General features: G+C 39.1%; 2 protein-coding genes across 3 annotated transcripts in view; both read left to right on the forward strand.

Annotated features, from left to right (window-relative positions):
• Positions 1–1,825: 1,825 nt before the first annotated feature.
• On the forward strand, positions 1,826–19,446 carry LOC143478203 (myeloid cell surface antigen CD33-like). Of its 2 annotated transcripts, none has more exons than XM_076977167.1 (11): positions 1,826–2,242; positions 2,560–2,606; positions 7,038–7,409; positions 7,565–7,867; positions 8,233–8,326; positions 8,519–8,557; positions 9,141–9,174; positions 11,632–11,678; positions 11,844–11,918; positions 17,907–17,949; positions 19,214–19,446. In XM_076977167.1, coding segments are annotated over exons 1-11 (1,101 nt in total). In that variant the 5' UTR covers positions 1,826–2,240; the 3' UTR covers positions 19,259–19,446. The 2 variants fall into 2 exon arrangements, with proteins under 2 accessions (XP_076833282.1, XP_076833283.1); XM_076977168.1 differs by having other exon boundaries at positions 1,877–2,242; positions 11,844–11,856.
• Positions 19,447–21,830: 2,384 nt separating this feature from the next.
• The window catches only part of LOC143478366 (uncharacterized), an 89,753-nt gene continuing 86,043 nt past the window's right edge, over positions 21,831–25,540 (forward strand). Inside the window, exon 1 of the mRNA XM_076977322.1 lies at positions 21,831–21,924. Coding sequence (XP_076833437.1) covers positions 21,907–21,924 — 18 coding nt within the window. The 5' untranslated portion in view covers positions 21,831–21,906. The remainder of the gene's footprint in view (positions 21,925–25,540) is intronic.

The following is a 25,540-nucleotide window of genomic DNA, read 5'->3' on the forward strand; positions in this document are numbered from 1 at the left end:
GAGTCTTTAGATGTCTGTCAGCAGAGGCAGGCGGCGTTTCTGGACAACGGAGACCACAGTCACGCAGCACTGGCCACAATAAGTGCCACGATTATGTGGCAGATGCCACAAGGTGCCATTTCTGGGTGGCACAGTGGTCACTTTCGTGCTGCTTACATGCTACTTACACGCCAAACAGGGACTGCACTCTTACAGGAAATTTAGCAGCCTCCCAATGACCTCTGATATGTTTTGTGATTGGCCAGATGCAGTTCGATTAGCTCGGAGTTTGTTTGCTCATCCTATGTATCCCGGATGAACCGCATTTCAACTTGAACCTGAATTTCGACCCGAACCTGAATTGCGACCCGAACCTAAATTTCGACCTGAACCTGAATTTTAACTCGAATTTTTGCATACCTGCGAGGATTTTACAGACTGTTTTTTCAAGTAATAATGATTTCAAGTTCAGGTTCTGGTGACACTATAATAGCTCCATAAGAATCAGTTAATATCTCCCCCATATGGTCAGGCACATCACAGATGTATTTGTGTGTTTTTTTATTTTAGTTATGTGGACAGGGGTATCACTTCCTTTTATCTCTTTCTCTGATAAATCCCATCTAAGCACATGTTCATACATGCTTAGCAATGCATATAAAATGGGCTTAAAATAGTGTTGTATTTGCATTTGGCAAAAGAGAAGTGCACAAATGTGCCATGTACTGAGATATCGATCTGAAACATTACTAACTAAACATTATGTTTCTAAGAATGTTGACATTGTGTTAATAGAAAGCTTAATATTTAATTTTTATTTTTGGTGGCCTGTCAAATGTAGAACTTACTCTTGAAATGTACTTTTAAAAGAGCTTATATCTCAGATCTCAATAGACTTGTCAGTTCATTTTAATATATTTTTTTAATTAGACATGACATGCAAATTAAACAGCTCAAATCAGAGATCCTAAACATTCTGAATACATATTGTTAAATCATAATTAAAATATTTGTGTCATTCAATTTGATAAAAATTTATATAAACAGGAGGGCAGTCAGGACATGAAATACGAACAGACTTGGACTCACGGACCAGGCAGGAAAAACTGAACAAGCTTGGAACAAACGAGAAACACAAATACAAACACTAGAGCTAGATAACTTGCACAGATACACGTGAACCGAACAGAGATACATGAATTTCACAAAATAACCGATAACCAGACTGGGGGAAAGTTCATATAAAGGGACTATATGAACATGGAACTAACAAGACACAGGTGAGGACGATGATAACAAGGCGTGGCAGACAAGCAGACAAGGGAAACCGGGGCAACAGATGAGCTGGGTGGGATCGATGAGCAGGGAACAACACAGACACGAGAGAACAAGGGAAACCGGAGTGACAGCTAGGAGAGGGGGCATAGCCCTACGTGACGTACGTATATATATATATATATATATATATATATATATATATATATATATATATATATATATATATAATACAATTTATGGTGAAATCCTATATATATATTATATATTTTTTATATTTATGTACATATATGAAGATATATCCATATATACTGTATATATGGATATTGTATTATATTATGTTAAGTTGTGTTGTGGTTATTATGTTAATATAATATTTGTATGTAAAAGGGGTAGGCAAGATAAGTATTGGCTTCAGCCACCTCTTTGGTGAGAGAATAGCTTTGGTAAACTAGCATATTATGTTTATTGGTGGCTGTGTTATTGCGACCAAAATAAAGCATTAAATCAAATAAAAATCAATAAAGGTAGACAGCCAATTGAACCATCAGCTGATTCAATGTTGGTTAGTCCTGTGTTAACAACAGCCTACTTATGAACCTATGAACTTCTCTCCCAGAACAATGTTGAAGGTCAGAGAGAGAGACAAACTATTTTCTCTTCTGGAGCAGCAAGCCAGATAAAACACTTTCCTTTATGGTGAAATCCTTGCTGGAAAGTCAGTTTTTTTCAGTAATTACAAATATCTCAAAAACAAAACAAAACAAGCATGAAACCCACTAAAAAAATAAAGGCAGGGCTTGAACTGGCAGCATCATTAATATTCAGAGATCAAAACGTCAAAGCACATGATGATGAGTGCATTGTGGTGGCTTCACTCCTGAGATGTTTTACTCCTGAGAGGCTTCACTCCTGAGAGGTTTCACTCCTGAGAGGCTTCACTCCTGAGAGGTCCAGGCACTCCATTCCTACACACAGACAATAATATGTAAGTTGCATTTTTCTTTACCCTATAATATGTTTGGCAATATTCTAACATTAAATATTATACAAATGGATATGTATGTATATACAGTTTAATATTTTTATAAAAATGAATTATGAAAGTTGAAAGAGTTCTTTGTTGATTGGATAATTGCTACTTATAAAACCATATTTTCCCAATGAAGTTCTGTATTATATAATATTAAAGAATATATACTTACAACATGCACTAATATACACTACAAAGACATTATTATGTTTGTAGTAGTAAAATAATTATTCATGTGTTTTTCCTTCATTAATGCCTATTTGCTGTTCCAGGATGGCTGTACGAGTGAGATCTGTGTTCTACTGGCTTTGCCTTCAAGGTGTAGATTTCATTCACTTATATATTCTTATTATTTATGGTTTCTATATGTGTATTTCTTCAAGTATTTGCAGAAGACACATATCGATTGATTTTTACAGTGTTTCTCGATTGGTTCATTTCTCCAATCAGAATGGAAATTCTCAAAACTGTTCATTCAATCTCCACATCTCCTTGTCACTTGTGCACATCATAATTGCATTTCTCTTTGTGTTTCACATTTGCAAATGCTTTTGTACATTTTGTAAATGGACATGGAAAATTGTCTGTTGTTTCTTACATTATCAATTGCTTATGTCATGTTTATCAAAATGTGTTCTACGGATTGTCTGTTGAATTGTCTTACCCTCCAAAATATTTAGTCTTTAGGTCATCGCCTAGGGTATTACATGCAAAAGTGCTGAACATTTGTTGTCACATCCAGCTCCGCCCTCCTCCCTTGTCCCGCATAGCTTCCCTTCTGTCTGTCACGCCCCTGTCCTCAGTGTTCCCACCTGTGTCTTGTTTACATATGTTGTGAAAAGCGCTATACAAATATAAATTTGATTTGATTTAGTATCCTTGTCCCAGTGTATTTTAGTCCCTCTGGTTCTGCCTTCCATGTCGGTCATTGTGTACGTGAGTCCCTCTTTGCTTTCTTGCCTCGGTTCTTTATGTTCTTGCTGATCGTGCTTCTTGTTCAAGTTCTCTGTCTTGTCTCCCATTTCCCTTGTGGTTATGTTTTCTCCTCGTTGCCCCGCCTCCCCGCTCCGCGTAGTCTGTCTTGGTTAGTTGGTTAGTCTTGGTTAGTCTGTCTTGTTAGTTTCCCTTTCGCTGTGTTGTACTCTGGTCATGCTTCTCTTCAGTCTCGTTTAGTTATGTTCCTCCATCATCTGTTTAGTCTCTCGTTTCTTTATTTTCCGTTAGGCGCTGCTCCCCTTGTTATATTATGTTTCTCCCCTTTACGTTCATGCAGCGTGCGTTATGGTTATGTTCCCATGTGAGTTAACCCTTCCTAGATATCTGGTAGTCCCGTTTTATAGTTTAGCCCTTTGTTGTTTAGTGGGCACCTGTTTCGGATGCCACCTGGACGACTTCCTAGATAGAGAGAAATTGGACTGGAATCAAATTTGTACAGCAATATTGCTCGCACTGCAATTTGTTGACAACAACAAATCTGATTGAAATTCAGAAAAGACAGACAACTGACTAGAAAAACTGCAAAATTAGAAACTTATTCTACACATTTAAAACAACCTGAGCACAGCCTCCTCTTGTTGTGTGAAAATGGAACCTCTGCTACCCCCATGAGCTAGTCTTGATATCCTATATGGTATAAGAGTGCAAAAATGCACAAAAAATTAAATACAGTACCATGTCAGAATTTATGTCAATGTGTAACATTACAGCAGAGAGCACATTTCTGAATTACATACATGTTTTCACTATGAAATGTTTGAAGACACTTCCAATATTCGGCTGCACCCAGGAACCAGCTTCAGCCATTGTGAGACCAGGACTCACATGTAAAACATGGTCCAAAATTGTTGCCCTTAAGTATTTCACTGTTTTGTCCCCACAATCTTACCCTTCTACACCAAAGTCTTACCCTTCTACACCACACAGTCTTACCCCTCTACACCACTGTCTTACCCCCCTACACCACACAGTTGGTTAATCTAAACCAGGGGTACTCAACTGGCGGACCGTGGTCTGGATCCGGACCCAAACGCAGTCCTGTCCGGACCCAATCTCATTCCTGATTAACTGGATACGGACCAAAAAAAAAAAAACAGAGCATTTATTTCAGGGCTATTGAAAAAACACTCCGTCACGAGTGTTACGTTTGCCACCCCCGCTCAACAACTTACATTCGCCACCCCCGCTGCACCGGACCTCAGGTCACAGGTATCTGCCAAAATTGGACCGCAGACAAATTTAGTTGAGTACCCCTGATCTTAACCTTTGGTTGATCTAAACCTTCACAAACTCCCTTTCTTACTGTAAGTGAATGTTCAAATTAGGATAAATTACCAAAATGTATAAAAAAATTTAAATAAATCAATAAATGTAAAAATGATGCCTTAGAGATTATGACAACATGTTCAGCACTTTTGCATATAATGACCTAGGCAATGACCTAAAGACTAAATGTTTTGGAGGGTAAGACAAATCAAAAGACAATCCATACAAAACATTTTGATAAACATGACATAAGCAATTAATAATGCAAAAAACAACAGATAATTGTCCATGTCCGTTTGCAAAATGTACAAAAGCATTTGCAAAATGTGAAACACAATGAGAAATGCAATTATGATGTGCACAAGTGACAAGGAGATGTGGAGATTGAATGAACAGTTTTGAGAATTTCAATTCTGATCTGAGAAATGAACCAGGTAGACTGAGAAAAACTGTAATAAATATTCATATCTTTGCATTTGCATCACCCCTGCTTCTGATAAATGTAAAAGTTGTCAATCTCTAAGGCATTTTTTTGTTACATTTTGGTAATTTTATCCTTACTTGATTAAATTATTTACAGGTGAACATTGTTACAGTAAGTAAGGGAATTCGTGAAGGTTTAGCTCAACCAATGGTCTCAACCATAGGTCAAAGGAGCGTCTCATGAACCTTTACTGTAATTGGCAAACATTTATAGATGCTAAACACTGCAGTATCACAAAGTCTCATAATGGAAACACGAGACCATGTACAGGGTGAACAGCCAAGAAGACGAGTTAGACTGTGTGGTGTAGAGGGGTAAGACTGTGTGGTGTAAAACTGAGGGTACCAAACAGTGAAATAAGGGCAACAATTGTGGACCATGTTTTACATGTAAGTCATGGTCTTACAATGGCTGAAGCTGGTCACTGGGTGCAGCTGAATATTGAAAGATCAACTGTGTCTTCAATCATTCAAACATTTCATAGAAAAAACATGTATGTAAATTCAGAAATGTGCTCTCTGTTGTAATGCTGCACACTGACAAATTCTGACATTATTAATTTTTTTGTATAGCATTTTTGCATTCTTATACCATATAGGACATCAAAATGAGCTCATAGGTTCCATTTTCACACCTCAACAAGAGGAGGCTGTATGTGCTCAAGTTGTTTTGAATGTGTAGAGATAGTTTCTAATAGAAGTTTCTAATTTTGCAGTTTTTTACAGTCAGCTGTCTGTCTTTTCTGAATTTCAATCAGATTTGTTTTTATCAACAAATTGCAGTGCGAACAATACAGTCAAACAATATTGCTGTACAAATTTGATTCCAGTCCAATTTCTTTCTATCTGTCAGGGCTGGCTCGGATGCCACACCTTCTACCTCCAGAAGAGGCACCCGAGTCAGTCCTAGACTAGCTGGGCGCAATCAGCGCTGATCCGTTTCAGCCGTTTCTAAGGCTTCTTAAGGAAGCTTGGTGAAGCGGATCAGTGCTGATTCGTTTTGGTGTCTTGCCGTCACGGTCTCAGCCTTCTCTCTCTCTTGTCTCTTCTCTAGTGTTGTGTGTCGTTACAAGGTGTCTCATCACCTTTATCTCTCTTACTTACCTGTCACTTATTCGAGTATCTACCTCCTGCGCCACTTCTGGCCCTTCTCAAGTTTTCCTCCAGCTTTATCTCTTCCTGTCAGTTACTCTTTTATTTTTGGGAAAGGTTTTGTTTTGTTGCGGCGTTTGCCTGTGTCCAGTCTTCCCCTGGAGTCCTTTGTTGCGTTTTCACGCATTGTAATACTTCCGCGTTATTTCGGTTGCCTTGGTTATTTATTCCTCCCGTGCCTAGACGGTTGAGTTTCGTTTACGCGTTGAGTTTTCCGCGTCTATTTTAGTTTCGTTTTGCTTCGGTGTGTGTGTGTGTTTTTATGTGCATGCAGATTGGTTTTCATACGGCATTTGGGTTCACGTTCCCCTTCGTTTCATAACGCAGTGTGTACCGATTTGTACGCCCTGCGTTACACTATCAGTCTCTATCAGTCACAGTATCTTTGTTTTCTGTGCCAGTTTGCATTTTGTGTGTACCATATTGTTTCATTTGATATACCACAAAATGTACAGCATTCTTGAAATCAAAAACTTAGCTAGTTTCCATCAGAATATACTGACAGTCTGCACTGACTGTGACTTATAGTTGCACTAACAACATGGCTAAGTATTTTGACTGCCTTGTTCATAGGCGATGGCACAAGACTAGATATTCTGACGGCACTGACAAATTGATTGACCTAAATATTTGCTTTTGAGGCAAAAACAAAGAATTTTGAGTGAAGTATGTGCTTTTGCAGGTATTTCATTGAGTTTTGCTATTTGCACTAACTGTTTTGAGAAATGCACTTGTTGTGATGACAATGTAAACCATGATGTGAGAAATGTACCAAATCGACTGAGAAACTGTAACTGCACTGTCCCTTAGCTGATATACTGTATCTCTCATCTCTTTATCTCTCATCTTCCAGTGAGCTTTGTCTCTGTGCTTTCTGATACATGGAAAGCAGAGGTTGTCCCTAAAATTGATGCGCTAGTCAAGTCTTGTGTTGTGGTGCCCTGTACTTACAACTACCCTGGGATGAGTCTTCCAACCTCACAATTGAGGGCAATCTGGCACAAGAAGGATCAGAAAGAATACATCTATCATAAAGATTCAACACTGGTTGCAGACAACTTCAAGGGCCGCACAAAACTAATTGGAGATCTGGGTCAGAAAAACTGCACCTTGGAGATAGATGGAGTTAAAGACCATGACAACGGCCCATTTTGCTTTAGGATTGAAATCCCAGATCTAGACAAATTTTCATTTGTGGAACAATGTGTCACCATCTCTATGATATGTAAGTATGATTATAGATCTAAAGTAGTTTCACAACACTGAACATTTAAGGGATACCTCAAAGATGATTTGTTTTTATTCTTAGGAACGAACAATACATTTTATTTGTAATAATTCATTTCAATAGTATTAACTGTTATTGCACTTGCTTTATAGCTACTGGCCCTCAACCAGAGCTGCAATACAAAAAATCTTTTGAGGAGGGACAACCTGCTATCTTGAAGTGTAACATCAGATACACCTGTCCATCCCACCCCCCCAGCCTCACATGGAGCCGTCGAAATGAATTTGCTGAAGTCAGTTACAAGGTCCAGCAGGCAGGCGTATGGGAGATGGAGTCACTCCTGAGTTTCAGTGCAACAGAGCAGGATGATCACACAGACATCACCTGCAAAGCCGATTTCCACGGTGGCTTGACAACGGAAGCTACAGGACAGATATATGTCAAAAAACAATCGGGTACAGTCACATAAAAATAACAGTAACTTTTTTTCTTCTCTCGAACATTTACACAATTTTTTTTATATAAAGGCAATAAATCACACATTGTGACAAATTTCCTATGGTTTGTCTGAATGGACTGTGACCTCTTGAAAATAATGCAAAAATAAAGTTTTGCATCGATGGAGTCGTAATGCAGACCGTTCATGAGATGGATATGACACATGAGTGCAGAAACTAGCTCTATTGAGGGCAAATCCAGATTCAAAATAAAAAACAGTTCAGGGTCAAATTAGATGGATAGATAGATGGATAGATAGAGCACACAAGAATAAATTATCAAAGTAATCATCAACGTAATGTCAGTAAGGTTTATTTTCCAGGTAAACCCATCTCTTACATCATACCTGTGGCTGCAGTGATTGGAACCTCCATTTTGTTTGGAGTGGTGTGTTTCTTCATGGTGAAGAAATATAAGTAAGTTTGAATAAGTCTTAAGCTTTTACATGTAAAAGCCTAATGCATTTATGATGCCTACTGCATTATGGTTACCTAATGCATCAGTAGTATATTTGCTGTCCAAGAACCTTATATAATATCTACTAGGCAAACACTTTATTTCTATTTTAACACGTATTTTCTATTATAAATCACTGAACCCACCACCAGGAGACAGATTCAAGAGCTCCAGTCTAGAAATGAGAATGGGTAAGTAACAAGAATGTTACTTACTGTATTATTGTTATTCTAAATTTCGTTCCACCTCATGTACCACATGTGATGTAAATGACAAAGTCTCTCCTTGAATTGTTACCAGCACCATGATTTTGCCATCATTGCCTACATACAGAACAAGACAAAATATTAGACTAGGCCACTCTTCAATTCCAAGGTAGTGTCCTAGTTTACTACTGGAAGTGAGTGGACACCATCAGTGTCCATCGCCAACAGTGATAATGCGTAAAGTAGGCACTTCTCTGACAGTCTTGAATAAGGCACAGCATGGCACAGGGGCACAGGGCCAGCACAGCACATTGGCACAGAGCCAGCACAGCACAGCACAACACAGGGGCACAGGGTCAGCACAGCACAACACAGGGGCACAGGGCCAGCACAGCACAGGGAGAGTATAGCACAGGGGCACAGGGCCAGCACAGCACAGGGGCACAGGGCCAGCACAGCACAGGGGCACAAGGCCAGCACAGCACAGCACTACACAGCGACTGTTATCTGTCTCTCAGCTGGCTGAATGTACAGTGACAGACTGACTCTTCCTTTTTCTTGCACACAGAATTTGGAGTCGTATGTCCAGAATGTCCCAAAGGTGAGCAAGAGGCACTCCCTTCCATTCCCATACATTCCCATTATTCCCATTCATTCCCTTCCAATCCCATCCGTTCCCCCAAAATCCCAAAATATCAATGTGGTCACAAACTAGGCAGAAACTAGTAGGCCTATGGCATATTTACAAGGTAAGAAATAAAATTATATAGTTGGTAGGCACACATTTCATTGTATGTATACATCGTTTAATATATGGCTGATGAAACCATTACAAACCATAGATTACATTCACTTTAATCTCCACCATTACTATTTTTTACTGTTTTAGTTAATGTTAATTTAAGAAGTAAATGTTTATATGGAGCTTTTTTAGTGTCACCAGAACCTGAACCTGAAACCATTATTACTAGAAAAAAAAAAGGTCTGTGAAATTCATTCAGGTATGCAAAAATTCAAGTTAAAATTCAGGTTCGGGTCAAAATTCAGGTTCAGGTCGAAATTCGGGTCGGGAAAGCATCCGGGATACTTAGGATGAGCGAACAAACTCAGACCTAATCGAACTGCATCTGGCAGGCGCGTCTTTCTGTAAGGGTGTGGTCCCTGTTTGGTGTGTAAGTAGCATGTAAGCAGCACGAAAGTGACCACTGTGCCACCCAGAAATGGCACCTTAATCATGGCACCTTAAGCTGCCACATAATCATGGCAGTTAGTGTGGCCTCTGCTGTCCAGAAACACCGCCTGCCTCTGCTGACAGGTACTAAAGACTCTTGGGTGAATCTGCGTATTGGTCACTCGCTGCCTATGCCTTTGTTGAAATGAAGATGATTCATAACTTTTGTTTGAAAATTATGTTGAGTGAAAGATACTAGCCGACATCCAGCTAGACAACTCTAAATTACTAGTTCAGAATACTGTTTGGCGATAACATCAAATTCAGATTATAGGAGGGTACGTGAATCTACAGTGGTAGACCGTTAATGACAGCACTGTAAATCTAAAAGATTTATTGAAGATTATGGTTATGAGTGAATGTTCCTCCACGCCATCAGTGTAATTTAAACCACTGCGAGCGAGTGGCATCGCATTTGTAGTATTTCGTGCAAATGTAGATAGTTTAGCTTTGTATTGGTTTTGATTGATTTTGCGTAACCTGTAACCAGTAGTGAGGAAAATAAACAAAAAAGAAAGATCTTTAGACAAGATGTGGTGATGATCAACATTGAATTAAAAGCCGCAGCATCAGCCATCAACCACCGAGCGGCTCCTGCCACTGCGAGTGACTACAAGCCATCAGAAGTTATCGGCTTCGACCCTCCAGCCTTTCATTTTCCACACTTTTAAATGACACCTGTCAAATCACGTTGTCTCAAGGGATAACACCCATAACGTCAGTTATTAGAGCTTTCCAGAGATATAGAATTTCTATCCGAACCTGAATTTCGACCCAACCCTGAATACCTGAATGACTTTTTTTCCAAGTAATAATGGTTTCAGGTTCAGGTTCTGGTGACTCCATGTTTACCGCTGCACTATGGAGTCTGAGAGTAATGTCATTTCAATCCTGTGTATGTCCTGTACGTATCACGGATTTGAGAATACAGTTGACTTTGACTGTCTGATGTGGATGTGCAACTCAAATTCTGTCCTAACATTTGATTATTGTCTCACTCTGTGATCAACAGGTTCAGGTCAGTGGACTAGAACCTTCAGAGATCCCAGAGGCCACAGGGTTCATATTTTAAAATCTGGTCCAAGAAGATTTCTGTGTTGAACACCTACTTTGTGGACATAGCTGATTTAAGAGATAGGATTGGAATTAGGTTTAAGGCTATAAATGGATTTAAGATTAATACTGGAACTGGCACTTTAGACAATTGTTTATCATTGTTTATCAATTGTTTATTTGTTTGCTCTTTAAAAACACTGATCAGAAATTATTAAATTAAGCATGTTTAATGATCATTTTTAATCTATTTACCCACACTGCCTTATAGAGAAAGATCATTAGCCAAAATGTTGCCTTTCTGGTTTACTATAATAACTAATGCATTATAAAAACTAGTGCTGTCAGTTCCAGGTGCCGCGATTAAAAGTCCTCACCAGGATTTTGCTCAAGCTTGCTAGATTTTCTAATTAGCAATCCAGGTAAAATTAGTGGAATCAACACAATCCAGGAAGCCTGAGCAAAATCCTGGTGAGGACTTTTAATCGCGGCATCTGGAATTGACAGCACTAATAAAAATCCTTATTCACAAGCTATGTGGACACAATCTCCCATCAAGTCATCTGGTCTATGAACATATATAATCAAAATCAAATGCTGTTTTAGAAGATTATGGAAATGTGGAGGCCTTTTGTCAATTATGAAATGAAGTCGCATAATTGCACAATTTCCCCAGCACACACACACACGGTCATTGAATTGTGCACACATTATTGGATAAAGATCAATCAAGGTCAAGCTTATTTAGTGGAGTACATAAAATGTTGCTGTTTTTTTCAGGAGCCGTTATAGGCGAGACACGGACATGCAAGTTGCCAATCGGTACGTATTTTTATTACTATACTGGCATATGATTTGAGGGCACTCAAATGTAACCATGGCACCATGTATGTGCATCATGTAGCATAATGTCAGAATACTGTGATCAATATGAGTCTACATGCTGCAGCACAGTCAAAATACAGAACAAAATGTATGTGTTCATAGATCCAACAACTTTGTAAGTTGGACTCCTGGAACCACAGGACTCTCTAAACCTGCTTTTCCATCACCACTTCCGTCGTTGAGTACACTTCCACTGACAAGCCTAATATTGATCATAATGCCATGAATTCAATTATGTTCCTGTTAAACTAAATACACTACCGTTCAAAAGTTTGTGGTCACCTAGACAATTTTGTGTTTTCCCTGAAATCTCATACTCTTATTTATCAAATGAGTTGCAAAATGAATAGAAATATAGTCCAGACATTGACAAGGTAGAAATAATGTTTTTTTTTTTATTTGAAATAATTTTCTACTTTAAACTTTGCTTTCGTCAAAGAATGCTCCCTTAGCAGCAATTACAGCATTGCAGACCTTTGGCATTCTAGCTGTTAATTTGCTGAGGTAATCTGAAGAAATTTCACCCCATGCTTTCAGAAGCCGCTCCCACAAGTTTGATTGGGTTAATGGGCACTTTTTTCGTACCATACGGTCAAGCTGCTCCCACAACAGCTCAATGGGGTTGAGATCTGGTGACTGCACTGGCCACTCCATTACCGATAAAACTCCAGCTGTACCTGTCTACTGTCAACTGTCAGGCTGTACCTGGCTGTACCTGTCTACTACTACGGTTTCCTGTTGCAAGTACGCTGTGCGCGTTTGGTTGCCGCTTTGCTCCAGGGTTTTTTGTGTTGTTAGTTAATTAGTTAGTTAAATTTGGCTCCTGTTTTATTATCATTTCCAGGACTTTTACTCGCTGTTTGCTCGTGCTACTCGTGTTTGTTTTTATTAGCTCACTGTTTGTGCCTGTACCTGGATACAGTGTGCTTGGATTTCCTCTCCTGCTGAAACTCCTTCCACTGGAACTTTCTTCAATCACTACAGTTGGACTCCCCACTGCAGGTTGCTTGGACAGTTTCGCTATGCTGCTGTGACTTTTCCACCCTGGTTGTGTGCTATATGCTGCGCTTCTACTCATGCATGTATGCTGATACCGGCCTAACACGAGCTTTCCCTCTTCACTCCCTGCCGACACTAACCTGCTACATTCGAGTAAGTTTCCACTCTCTCGCTTGTTGTGGTGTTATGTTCCTCTTTATGCCCTGAGGAGTAAGTATAACTGCTCTGTCATGGCGTATATTAGTGGATGTGATTAGTAGGCTAACGTGGTGTATTATCTGGCTGTGTTTTCGGTTGTGTGCTAAGATGAGTTTGGCTAGCCGGCGTTTAGCAGCTGTAGTCACCCTGGGTGTCCTGGTTCTTATCAAAGTAGCTCACTGGATTATCTGTGGCGTCGGAACTCCCCTGCATCTCTCTATGGCAATTTCGTACACTGCCAGCGAACTTCTGCAGATTAGGGACAGGAGTTACAGACTCTCCCCTGATGTGTTTTACAACTGTTCCCAACTGGGAATAGCTCGTTGCCCCCGGTATATGCATCGTGGCACTCGATCCACTCCATCTCTGAGCTATCACACTGCTAAACCTGGATCTATTCCCTGCATCTGGAGTTCTAGTCGCCGCTGCTCTAAAACCCGGCGCTATGTGGATCCTTCAGTACTGTTGAAACTCCCTAAAACCTCTGACTGGTCAGCTACACATGACCCTGCCTCATGTAGGAATACAAAGTTTACTTTGCTTAATGTGCGGTCTCTCAATAACAAAGCGACTTTTATATCTGATATTATTACGGACAATAACATTGACTTTTTATTCCTGACTGAAACATGGCAACAACCAGATGATTATCTGGCACTGAATGAAGCTTCACCCCCTGGTTTTCAGTACATTGATAACCCCCGTACAACTGGTCGTGGAGGTGGACTGGCGGTCCTTTATCGTTCCACCTACAGGGTCCACAAAGTGTCTATTCCCCCGACATCTACATTTGAGTGTCTTGGTCTGAAGATAGCTGGATCAAAGCCATTGTTGATCTTGTTGGTTTACCGTCCACCTAAATCCAATTCTGTACCGCTCTTTCTGTCAGAGCTGTCTGAACTGCTAGCCTTGCACTCTCCTCTGTTTCCTTCTGTGTTAGTATTGGGTGATTTTAACATTCATATGGACTCCAGTCAATGTGCTCACTCTGCTGATCTTCTTAACCTACTGCATTGTTTTGATCTCACTCAACATGTAGCCTCAGCCACTCACTCTCATGGTCATATTCTGGACCTTGTCTGTACTACCCCCTGTATTTCTCCATCTAATTTGCAGGTTACAGAATTTAATGTTTCTGATCATGGAGCTGTTGTATTTTATCTACCGCTATCACTCCCTTCCAAGAGAATGCATACACATCGCAGCATTACTTTTAGGAATTTTAGAACTGCCAGCCCTCTTGCTCTTATGAATACGCTAGCCCAGTTCACAATTCCTCCGATCCTGTCGTCTCCTGAAGTCCTGGTCGATCACTATAATAACATGGTCTCAGCCACACTTGATCTCCATGTTCCTCTTCAGACACGGGTTGTGACTTTCCGTCACTCTGCCCCTTGGTTTACTCCTGAGCTCAGGTTAATGAAAGCTAGAGGCAGGCAACTGGAGCGTCTCAGCAAAAAAATGAAATTGACCGTCCATGCAGTTGCTTATAATGATCATATTCTTGAATATAAAACTGCGTTGAAAATGGCTAAGGCAGATTTTCATTCCTCCAACATCGCTAACTGCCAGGGAAATCCCCGAGCCCTGTTCTCCACAATAAATAAATTGCTGCAGCCCGCTAGTAAGTTTCCATTAACCCCCTCATCATCTCTCTGTAGTGAATTTTTGTCATTCTTTACCAGGAAAGTCAGGAATATTCACTCAGAATTTCAACATATAACCTGCCACTTGGACTCCTCTAAACCTCAACCTAAACTATATAATGCTCTTTCTGCTTTTCACCCTGTTGAAGAGAGTTTTGTTACCAGGCTTATTAAGGGATCAAGAGCATCCACTTGTGTCCTTGACCCCCTGCCTACTCATCTAGTTAAAGCATGTTTGACAACACTCTGTTCACCGATCACCAAGATCATTAATGCTTCTCTCAGTACCGGTTCAGTTCCTCTCAGTTTAAAGCTGGCCGCTATTACTCCTGTACTAAAGAAGCCAGGACTTACCCCTGATGATTTTAATAACTACCGTCCCATATCTAACCTGCCTTTCCTGAGTAAGGTGCTCGAGCGTGTAGTTTCTGTTCAACTTAAAGAACATCTCATCTCTAACAACCTCTTTGAACAATTTCAATCTGGTTTTAGAACAAATCATAGCACTGAAACTGCCCTGGTAAGAGTCATGAATGACCTACTGCTGGCAGCTGATTCTGGACTAGTGAACATCCTTGTCCTCCTTGATCTTACTGCAGCATTCGATACTGTCTGTCATGACACATTGCTCCACAGACTGGAATCCTGGACTGGGATCACTGACATGGCAATGGCCTGGTTCCGGTCATACGTCACGGACAGGCAGCAGTTCGTTTCACTGGATGGTTTTAGATCAGACACTTTGTCTCACTCCTACGGTGTCCCTCAGGGTTCAATTCTAGGCCCCCTTCTTTTTATCATCTACATGCTTCCACTTGGTAATATTATCCGACAACATGGTCTTCAGTTCCATTGCTATGCAGATGACACACAAATATACATCAGCACGAAGCCTTCCGACCCATTGCCTCCTGATGCATTGGTTAGCTGTTTAACTGACATTAAAAAATGGATGAATAACAACTTCCTGAAACTGAACAGTAATAAATCTGAAGCCATTCTTGTGGCATCACCCTCCACACTCATGAAGATTGGCCAACCAACTATATCTCTTCCCGGTTTCGTCACATCCTCGGTGGCACAGGTTCGCAATTTGGGTGTTATTTTAGACTCCACACTCTCTCTGGATGCACACATAAAGAACGTCACCAAAATAGCCTTTTTCCATCTTAAAAACATCGCCAGACTGCGCCCCTCCCTTACTGACTCAGTGGCGGAGACACTTATACATGCTTTTATTACTTCTAGACTTGACTACTGTAACTCTGTTTTAATTGGGCTCCCTATGAGTAGCCTCAAGAAGTTGCAGTATGTCCAGAATTCGGCAGCTAGACTACTCACGCACACCAGGACATGGGAACACATTACCCCCATATTAAAAGACCTGCACTGGCTACCGGTTCATTACCGTATCCAGTATAAAATACTACTTTTGGTTTTTAAATCCCTGCATGGTTTGGCTCCTTGTTACCTTTCTGGCTTACTCTCTACATACACACCATCACGCTCACTTTGGTCTGCAGATGCTCACCTTCTATCCGTACGCACTGCAAAACTCAGCACGTATGGTAGAAGAGCATTTAGTGTTGTTGGTCCTAAGTTATGGAACTCTGTCCCCCTCTATCTCCGCACATGTACATCCCTAACTACTTTTAAGAAGCTCTTAAAAACTTACCTTTTTAGTATTGCCTTCTTGAATATGTAGGTTCACATGTGTCCGTGTTTATGTATATGTGTGTCCCTTTTCTCATCTGCTGCTTCTTTCTAATGTTTTTAGTTATTTAATGATTTATTTTAAATTGTTGTGACTTATTCTAATCCTTCTTAGTTTATTTAATCTCTTGTTGCCTATTCCCTTGTAAAGTGTCCTTGTGTGTCTTGAAAGGCGCTTATAAATAAAATTCTATTATTATTATATTATTATTATTATTACCAGCTGCCTGCTTCTTCTCTAAATAGTTTGTGCATAATTTGGAGGTGTGCTTTGGGTCATTGTCCTGTTGCAGGATGAAATTGGCTCCAATCAAGCGCTGTCCAAAGGATATGGCATGGTGTTGCAAAATGGAGTGATAGCCTTCCTTATTCAAAATCCCTTTTACCTTGTTCAAATCTCCCACTTTACCAGCACCAAAGCAGCCCCAGACCATCACATTACCTCCACCATGTTTGACAGATGGTGTCAGTCACTCTTCCACTCTTCATCTTTTCAGTTGTTCTGCGTCTCACAAATGTTCGTCTGTGTGATCCAAACACCTCAAACTTTGATTCATCTGTCCATAACACTTTTTTCCAATCGTCCTCTGTCCAATGTCTGTGTTCTTTTGCCCATATTAATCTTTTTCTTTTATTAGCCAGATATGGCTTTTTCTTTCCCACTCTGCCCTGAAGGCCAGCATCCCGGAGTCGCCTCTTCACTGTAGACGTTGACACTGGCGTTTTGCGGGTACTATTTAATGAAGCTGCCAGTTGAGGACCTGTGAGGCGTCAATTTCTCAAACTGGAGACTCTAATGTACTTGTCTTCTTGCTCAGTTGTGCAGCGGGGCCTTCCACTTCTCCTTCTACTCTGGTTAGAGCCTGCCTGTGCTCTTCTCTGAAGGGAGTAGTACACACCATTGTAGGAAATCTTCAGTTTCTTGGCAATGTCTCGCATGGAATAGACTTCATTTCTCAGAACAAGAATAGACTGTCGAGTTTGTATTGAAAGTTGTTTTTTCCTGGCCATTTTGTGAGTTTAATCCAACCAACAATTGTAATGCTCCAGATTCTCAACTAGCTCAAAGGAAGGTCAGTTTTATAGCTTCTCTAATCAGCAAAACTGTTTTCAGCTGTGCTAACCTACTTGCACAAGGGTTTTCAAGGGTTTTCTAAATATCCAATAGCCTCCTTACAGAGTTAGCAAACACAATGTACCATTAGAACACTGGAGTGATGGTTGTTGCAAATGGGTCTCCATACATCTATGTAGATATTGCATTAAAAACCAGATGTTTACAGCTAGAATAGTCATTTACCACATTAATAATGTATAGAGTGTATTTTTGATGCATTTAATGTTAGCTAAATTGAAAAAAACTGTGTTTCTTTAAAAAATAAGAACATTTCTAAGTGACCCCAAACTTTTGAACGGTAGTGTAGTTTAAATAAACTTAAATAAATTGTTTTTCAAAAAATAATTTAAAAATAGTACAAACATTTTGCTAAAGCAACAAATATATTAGAAGTAACAATGCACAGAAATAAGTATAATCATGTGATTTTTTACTGTGAGGATACCGCTACAGCCATTTTATTTTCTCTCTTTTTTAAATAATGCATCACAGTGATCGAAAGGACTACAGCAAATCTGGAGGAGGATGCTTAGCTGTAAGTAAAATCTGCCCTCTTTCTAACTGACTATGCATTTATCTTTATACATGTCCATATATTGTATATACACTCACCAGCATTTTTATTAGGTACGCCTGTTCAACAAGCAAATACTGAATCCATCATTCACATCGCAGTACTTCCATGACTTTAGCCACATAAGCATGGTCAAGATGACCTACTGAAGTTCAAACTGAGCATATGAATGGGGAAGATAGGCGAACATGGTCTGTTTGTCAGTGCTAGATGGGCTGCTCTTAGTATTTCAGAAACTATTGACCTACTGGAATTTTCACATCCAACCATCTGTGGGGTTTATGGAGAATTGTCAGAAAAAGTAAAAATCCAGTGAGCTTCAGTTCTCTGGGCGAAAAAAATGCCTTGCTGAGGCCACAGATCAGTGGAGAACGGCCAGACTGGTTTGAGCAGAGACAAATGCAACGGTAACTCATATAAGCACTCGTTACCGCCAAAGTATGCAAATGAGTCTCTGATCACATGACACGTTGAACATTGAAGCAGATGGGCTATAGCGGGAGAAGACCACACTTATTCCAGTAGCTACTCCAGTCAGCTAAGAACATGCACCTGAAGCTACAATTCACTCATGCTCACCAAAACAACCTTTGCCTGGTCTGGTGAGGTTTGATTTCTGTGTTGGCATGTTTGGCATGTTAAACATAAAAGCATAGGTCCATCCTGCCTTGTGTCATTGGTTCAGGCTGCTGTTGTAATGGTGTGGAAGATATTTTCTTGGTAGACTTTGGACCTCTTAATGCCATCGAACATTTTTTAAATGTCACAGTCTACGTGAGTATTGCTAGGGAGATTTGATTCATGGATGACAAATCTACAGCAACTGTGAGATATTGATCATGTCAGTATGCACCAAGGAGGAATGTTTCTGGCACCTTGTTGAATCTGTGCAACGAAGAAATAAGGCATTTCTGAAGGCAAAAGGGGGTTCAACCCCATCCTAACAAGCTGGACCTAATATAGTGACCAGTGAGTGCATATATCAAAAGAAGATTCCAGGTGACTAAGTGCAGTGAACTGTAGTAAGGGATGTAGAGATATTCAAAATAGTGAATTTTCCACAGAAACAGGATGCTTAGGACAGTGGGTCTTCATCAGCTGTGCAAGCAAAATGTCTGTCTAGTAGTGTAGCACACAAGTCCATTTCCTTGTGCAGGTGATTGTAATTCACTACTCCTAATTGGAAACAATGCAGTCCTGATGGTTTTCTTTCATTTCTCTGTAGGATGATCCCCAAAACCAGGATTGCAACATATATGGAAATTACTGAAGATGGGTGTGAAGATTATATCAAATAGTATATCAAGTGTGCTGTTTCTAACCTTTTTGCATTTATTTTCATAAAATTCACAAATTGCAAAGCTACATTATATACACAAGAATGTGGTACAAATTAGATAATGTCTAGATAATGGTAGTAACATTATACCTGCTCACTAATAAATGTAACTAACTAGATGTCTTACATTTCCATCATTTAATTTAATTTGTTTAGAATATTAATTTCTAAACTATCCTAACATATAGCAACTCAAGAGGCAGCTATATTGGAATAATAAAATCAGAGCCATAAATCAGGGCCCGTATTTATCAAACTTCTTAGAATTACTCTTAAGAATGCTGCTAAGAATTTACTTATGTATCCAGATGTTCCTGAGGTAGATTTATATTAAATAATGTTGGAGATGTTGTAGTTGATACAGCTGTACCCAGAAACGCAAAAGGGAGAAAGTATTGCAAAAAAAAGCAGAAACATAAAATGTGAAATGCAAAGAAAAGAAAGAAACGCAAAAGGGAGAAAGTATTGCAAAAAAAAGCAGCAACATAAAATGTGAAGCGCAAAGAAAAGAAAGAAACGCAAAAGAGGGAAAGTATTGCAGAAACAAAATAGGAACGTAAAATGCAAAATGCTAATCTTATATTTGCGATATATATATTTTTTCTCGTCACCATTAAAGACCCTAATTTGACTCCATACATGGCTACCCAGATGCACGTAACAGGTGGACATAAAATAGCACAAAAAAAAACACTCCTGTTTAAGTGGGCCTGTTTATTCAGAATACTAGGTAATGACATTGACTCCTGTAGTTTAGAAGTTTTCTGGTTCAAGTGAATCTTGAACTCTGGCCTATCTGTGCTATTGTCTAGGAAGAATTCTGTGAACAGATGCAAACCACTTTGTAAATCGCTCTGGATAAAAGCATCTGCTAAATGCCTTGAATGTAAATGTAATCACAGTCCTCTAGAGTTCTTAGTTCGAATGTTGAACTCAAAACCAATGCCTGATGTACTGGTCATTAATTGTACAAGAGTTTCACTTAAACATTGTGCACAGTAAAGGAATATTATGGCTATACATAAGCAGCTGAGCACTGGGACTACAACTCATAGGCGCTCTTAAGGAATGATGTCACATGGAAATTACCCTCTCCCGCGTATTCAGGTGAATAATCTGACTGTCATCTGTTCATACTTTTTGAACTGTGCTTTCCTGTTTCTCCCTTGTGAGGTATTGCATACTTAATCTTTGTTGCATACTGAGCATTGTATTTTGGATTGCCTACTTTGTTCAACCCAGTTTGTTTCTTACTACATTTCTCTGGATCTCTCCTGGTGTATGGTATTTTGTTGTATGGTTATCAATCTTTATGTCTTTGGATTAGCCATTTAGTCAGTACAGTGTGCATTTCCACATGCATCAGCATATTCCTGTCATTGTTACAGCAGCATTCATGGTGACTGAGCATATGTAAATGATAATTATCTGGAACATGATCGCAGCAGCAGAAAGAGAAAGACGTCTCAGCTCATGATTGCCACCTCTGCATGGTACAGAATGTCTCTCATACAAGTAGCAGTGTCAATTAGATCACACTCTGGTTTTCATGAACCTGCCAAATCAACCCCATGCAGGAACTGAAGCACTGAGCTAACAAAGCGCCAGAAATAAGTATGACCTGTAGAACCAAAATAATGCCTGACAGTATGAACCATTATCTCAAATGTTAGAAATAGAAATAGAAGCTACAACTCAACAGGCTCCAAATGTCATGGCTGCACTGGGGCATTAAAGCCACCTAATCCCTCATTTTCCTAATGTGTGTAAGGCAGACGCACATTTATCACAAGTTTTGTAAATTTGGTGGACAGAAATGTATCCAACTGTGTCAAAGTGGGTGGAGGAGACCAACAGGGGCTGTGACATTTAAAATCCAGCAGTGCAACATTAATCTTGAACATGATCTGCTGTTACTATTAAATATGAAATAAGACAGTTGGCATGTCATTTTTCACAGAAAATTATAACTTAAATTTTTGTTATAATTGTAAATGGTATTGTAAGTAATTACAGTGAACAATATGCATTTATTATTCTGTCCCTGACGAGTATGTCTATTTTCTGATTTTCCAAAACAGAAAAGTAAGAGAATATAGACCATATTTGTATCATTTGGTTTAGTGAGTTTAAAACAGACTAACTGATGGTATTAAGTACAAACGATACGAGAGACAGTAGCCATGGAGCCCATACTTGTATTCTTGAGAGGTGGACACCTGGTGGCCAGAGGTGGGATTGCTGGCAGGGACTTGATGTGTAGACATGATGCTCACTCTCAATATAAAATATTAGAAGGTTTTCCAGTAACTTCTGCTCTCCCAGTGAGTTTAGGATTTGGCTAGTATGAAGTTGAAGTGACAGAGGTACCATGCACCCTTGGCGGAAGGTAGGAAAACCCCTGGCTAACTGCTCTGCACCATGGCATTTATTCAGGAACAAATCATGGCACCATCTGAGTCAGAGAATAATTTGCATATTTCACATTTCCTCTTTATAAAATCATATGATCTTCAATTCCAATTTAAGTAGAGCATTTGTGGATACCACAAAACCACAACATTTGTTGTGTGTTGCTAATGTTTGGAGCAGGAAAGGTAAGAAACTACACTTTTTTATGAGCAATTTTGCTAAAATGATTATAGTGCTTAATTGCATTTCATTTTCAAAGGTTTGAAGATTTTTGAAGACTTGGTCCTTTATTAAAAATAAACTTTAGCACTATTATTAAGCATAGACAGTAAGACAGGATAGACTGTCTATATTATACTTAATACTTAATATAGACAGTATGTAATATAGTATAGTATGTACATATTTTGCACCTCCAAATGATAAAATCAACATGAATCTTTTGCTCAAAGAACTAGAGGAAAATCTGATCTAAAAATCAATTAAATTAGCAGCCTATAATGTCATTACACAAGTACATTTAGAATTTGTATGTTAACCTTGCTATGCAGTAAGAGTAGTCTTAGTACAAACGTCACACTTATGAACACAATCTTTACCTGTTCTGTAAATTAAATCTTATATATATATATATATATATATATATATATATATATATATATATATATATATATATATATATATATATATAGAATGACTGCTATATATATATATATATATATATATATATATATATATATATATATATATATATAATGACTATATAGAAGTCTGAATATATGGAATGAAACCTGAGAATGTGGAATGAAGTCTGAATATATGGAATGAAGCTTCATGCTATGTTAATGCTTCATGCTATATATATACATTGATTTCATGAACATGAACTGAGATGATTTAGAGTAAGAATTCAAGATGCAGAGTGTCGTGTCGTTGTTGTCCCCCCCCCCTCTGTAGAGGGCATCAGAAGGCATCTTCACCAGACCACCTGCACCCCACCCTCAAAAAGCTGAAATGAAACCTGCTATACCTCAACAAAAAACGAAGATAGTAATAACAGACTCCACTCCACCGCACAACGAAACAGACATTAATCCACTTCTCATTAAAATCATGCTTAAAATAAAACAATCCATACAATCCCGTTTGAACACATTATCACTATATCACTATACACAATTCGTTCACTTAGGTTAAACAAACACTTCCCTTCTGCATGAGTGGACTCACTATCAAGGCGTTCACCTCTCCTGTAATTCATCACACGGGCACTTCTCTACTTCTACACTTGTAACTCACTTTAAGATCTTAAGATATCTTACCCAATATCCACAACACTGCTGCAGTCTCAGGGTTTCCCAACCAATTGTTTGCCACCGTACAGAAATATTCACCACAGAGCTCGCACTACAGATTCAGCGTGTACATGTCTCTCTTGCTCGAATACTCAATACGCTTATATAAAGCACCCAATCGTTACACGGAATTTCCTATCCCAATTAACAGAACAACATCTTGTCACTTCATCACATGTAGATATGCTGAAGATATTGTATTATATTTTTTGCAACTGACTTTTGATTTACTTATTTTCCCATTAACTCTATCAGCATTGCAGGCAGGGCTGGACTGGTAATCTGGCGTAGGCCGACAGTCCTCTATGGAAAAGATTCCGTGCCAATTCGAAATGTAATCGCTACTAGGCTAAAATGGAAATGCAATCCACAAAATGCATTGCTTTTCCATACAAACATGCAGAATACGTGCCACAATGAAATGCAAAAGCACTATTACATTACGTTTCAATGCACTTTATCTCTTTATTGAAAAACAATACACAAGAATTACCATTCAAAACCAAAACGCTGAATTTGTGCCAGAATTGAATATAATACAGCTCGAAATGTAATCACGGCACCGAGGTATTGCTTTTCACCGTACGGTATTTCTGACATAAATGTCTCCTTTAAATGTAATGATCACGAGATTGATTTAAACACTGATGTGATGAAAACATGCCACAATGAAAAGTAAAAGCTCCAGTGTGTGTGGATTTGTATTTAAAGAAAGAAACGCTGAATTCCTGCCAGAAGCCACCTTGAAATGCAATCGACTGAACGTCATTTAGGCCGTAAGGTGAACCCCGTTTTCGTTCTGATCCGCTCCGCGATCTCCGAACTACATGCCCGTTAGCTGATAAAACGATCAGGTTATATTGCACTTACCAAAAAAGTTTCGCGTCACAGAATCCTGTACTTTGTTTGAACCGAGACGTTTTCTGAAGAACTATTTTCCTCACGCTGAATGACGATTTTGACGTCAAAAGACATCGCGTGACCGCGCTAAACCAATCACGTAACCGATTTACGACAACAAACGGGAAAAAATGACAACCTGCCTAGTGCTGTCAAATATAATCTACAGAAAGAAATCTCCCAAAATATAATTTTATAGTGGGCATAAAATAATTATTATCAACAATATCGTTGATTAATATTATTTTATGCCCACTTTATATACAATAACGCACTATTTAGTATTTATTTGGCCCTCAGAAATACATGAATGAGCATTATCATAATCCTCATTCATGTATTTCTGAATTGGGCCAAATTAATACTAAATATTGCTTTATTTACAGCACAAATTACAATTATGCAAGTGACCTTTCATGTTGTCAGTTGATCAATTAATGGAAATAATTCCAATAATTATTGATAGCCATCCATGTGTTTGTAACAGGGGCTAAATGAATTCCAAGCAGTGTTTTATTTATAGAACAAACAACTATTGTGCAAGTGGATGATTAGGTTACCCTTTCATGTTGTCATTTTTATAAATAAATGGAAATAATTTTATTTATCAATAATTATCAATAAGGACCCTTCAGGTATTCATTTATTCACTAACAACACATAAAAAACTATCAAAACAATGAGGGTATACACATCAACTGGCATAAACTTATATACGTATATACATAACCATAATAAAAGGAATGACAATGACACAAATAGAATAGAGGTAAAATCTCTCTCTCTCTCTCTCACACACACACACACACACACACACACACACACAGTGTGTGACATGTAGAACAGAATGAGGGGCTGGATTTCTTGTCATCATGTCACTTGAAGGTTTCCATGAGGATGCTCTGGTCATCCTTCACCTCAGCAGCTTCCTGCAACTTGCCTTATACAAAAGAAAAGAACAAAGGATGAATAAATAGGCAGGCAAAAAAATGAAGACTTCATTTTTCCTGGTGGTGTGGTGTTGTAAAAATGGTGCTAGGTGTTGCACCCAAAAAAAGGATTTCTTGTGCACACAGATGTACAGCACAGCCAGCAACACACAGGGACGGTCCCAAGTGTTCAAGTGTGAGAGGGGCAGTGCGGGGGTGGGGGAATGGACCGGGGGATGGGCCTGCTGCTGTAAAGCAGTGTGTTGACCAGATAGGGCATCAGGCTGAGGAGCCACAATTCTAAACAGGTATTCAGTGGCATATTAACATCAGGCATGATATGACATTTATACAAACATACCCAGTACCCCATTAAAGTCAAAGTGTGCTTCATTCTATATCAAAGATCTCAAAACAATGGGGGGGCGGGTATTATAGGCATAGGGATGTTATGTATTGGAAAGTAATTTCACACCCACACACATCACATTATGGCAATTCAGACATACATTGATATTAGAATTAGACAAATACAAGGATTGTGTAGCAGTGTAGGCTACATAGTCATTCAACTTCTCCCAACATCTGTGTGTGTGTGTGTGTGTGTTGGGGGATGG

Source organism: Brachyhypopomus gauderio, chromosome 16, assembly GCF_052324685.1.
Source record: "Brachyhypopomus gauderio isolate BG-103 chromosome 16, BGAUD_0.2, whole genome shotgun sequence".
In the NCBI taxonomy this organism is placed as follows: domain Eukaryota; kingdom Metazoa; phylum Chordata; class Actinopteri; order Gymnotiformes; family Hypopomidae; genus Brachyhypopomus; species Brachyhypopomus gauderio.

Coding starts and splice junctions, on each gene's coding strand:
- LOC143478203 (XM_076977167.1), top strand. Junction 9,175..11,631: donor TGTCCAGAATGTCCCAAAGG/TGAGCAAGAGGC, acceptor GTTGCTGTTTTT/TTCAGGAGCCGTTATAGGCG. Junction 11,679..11,843: donor GACATGCAAGTTGCCAATCG/GTACGTATTTTT, acceptor ATGTGTTCATAG/ATCCAACAACTTTGTAAGTT.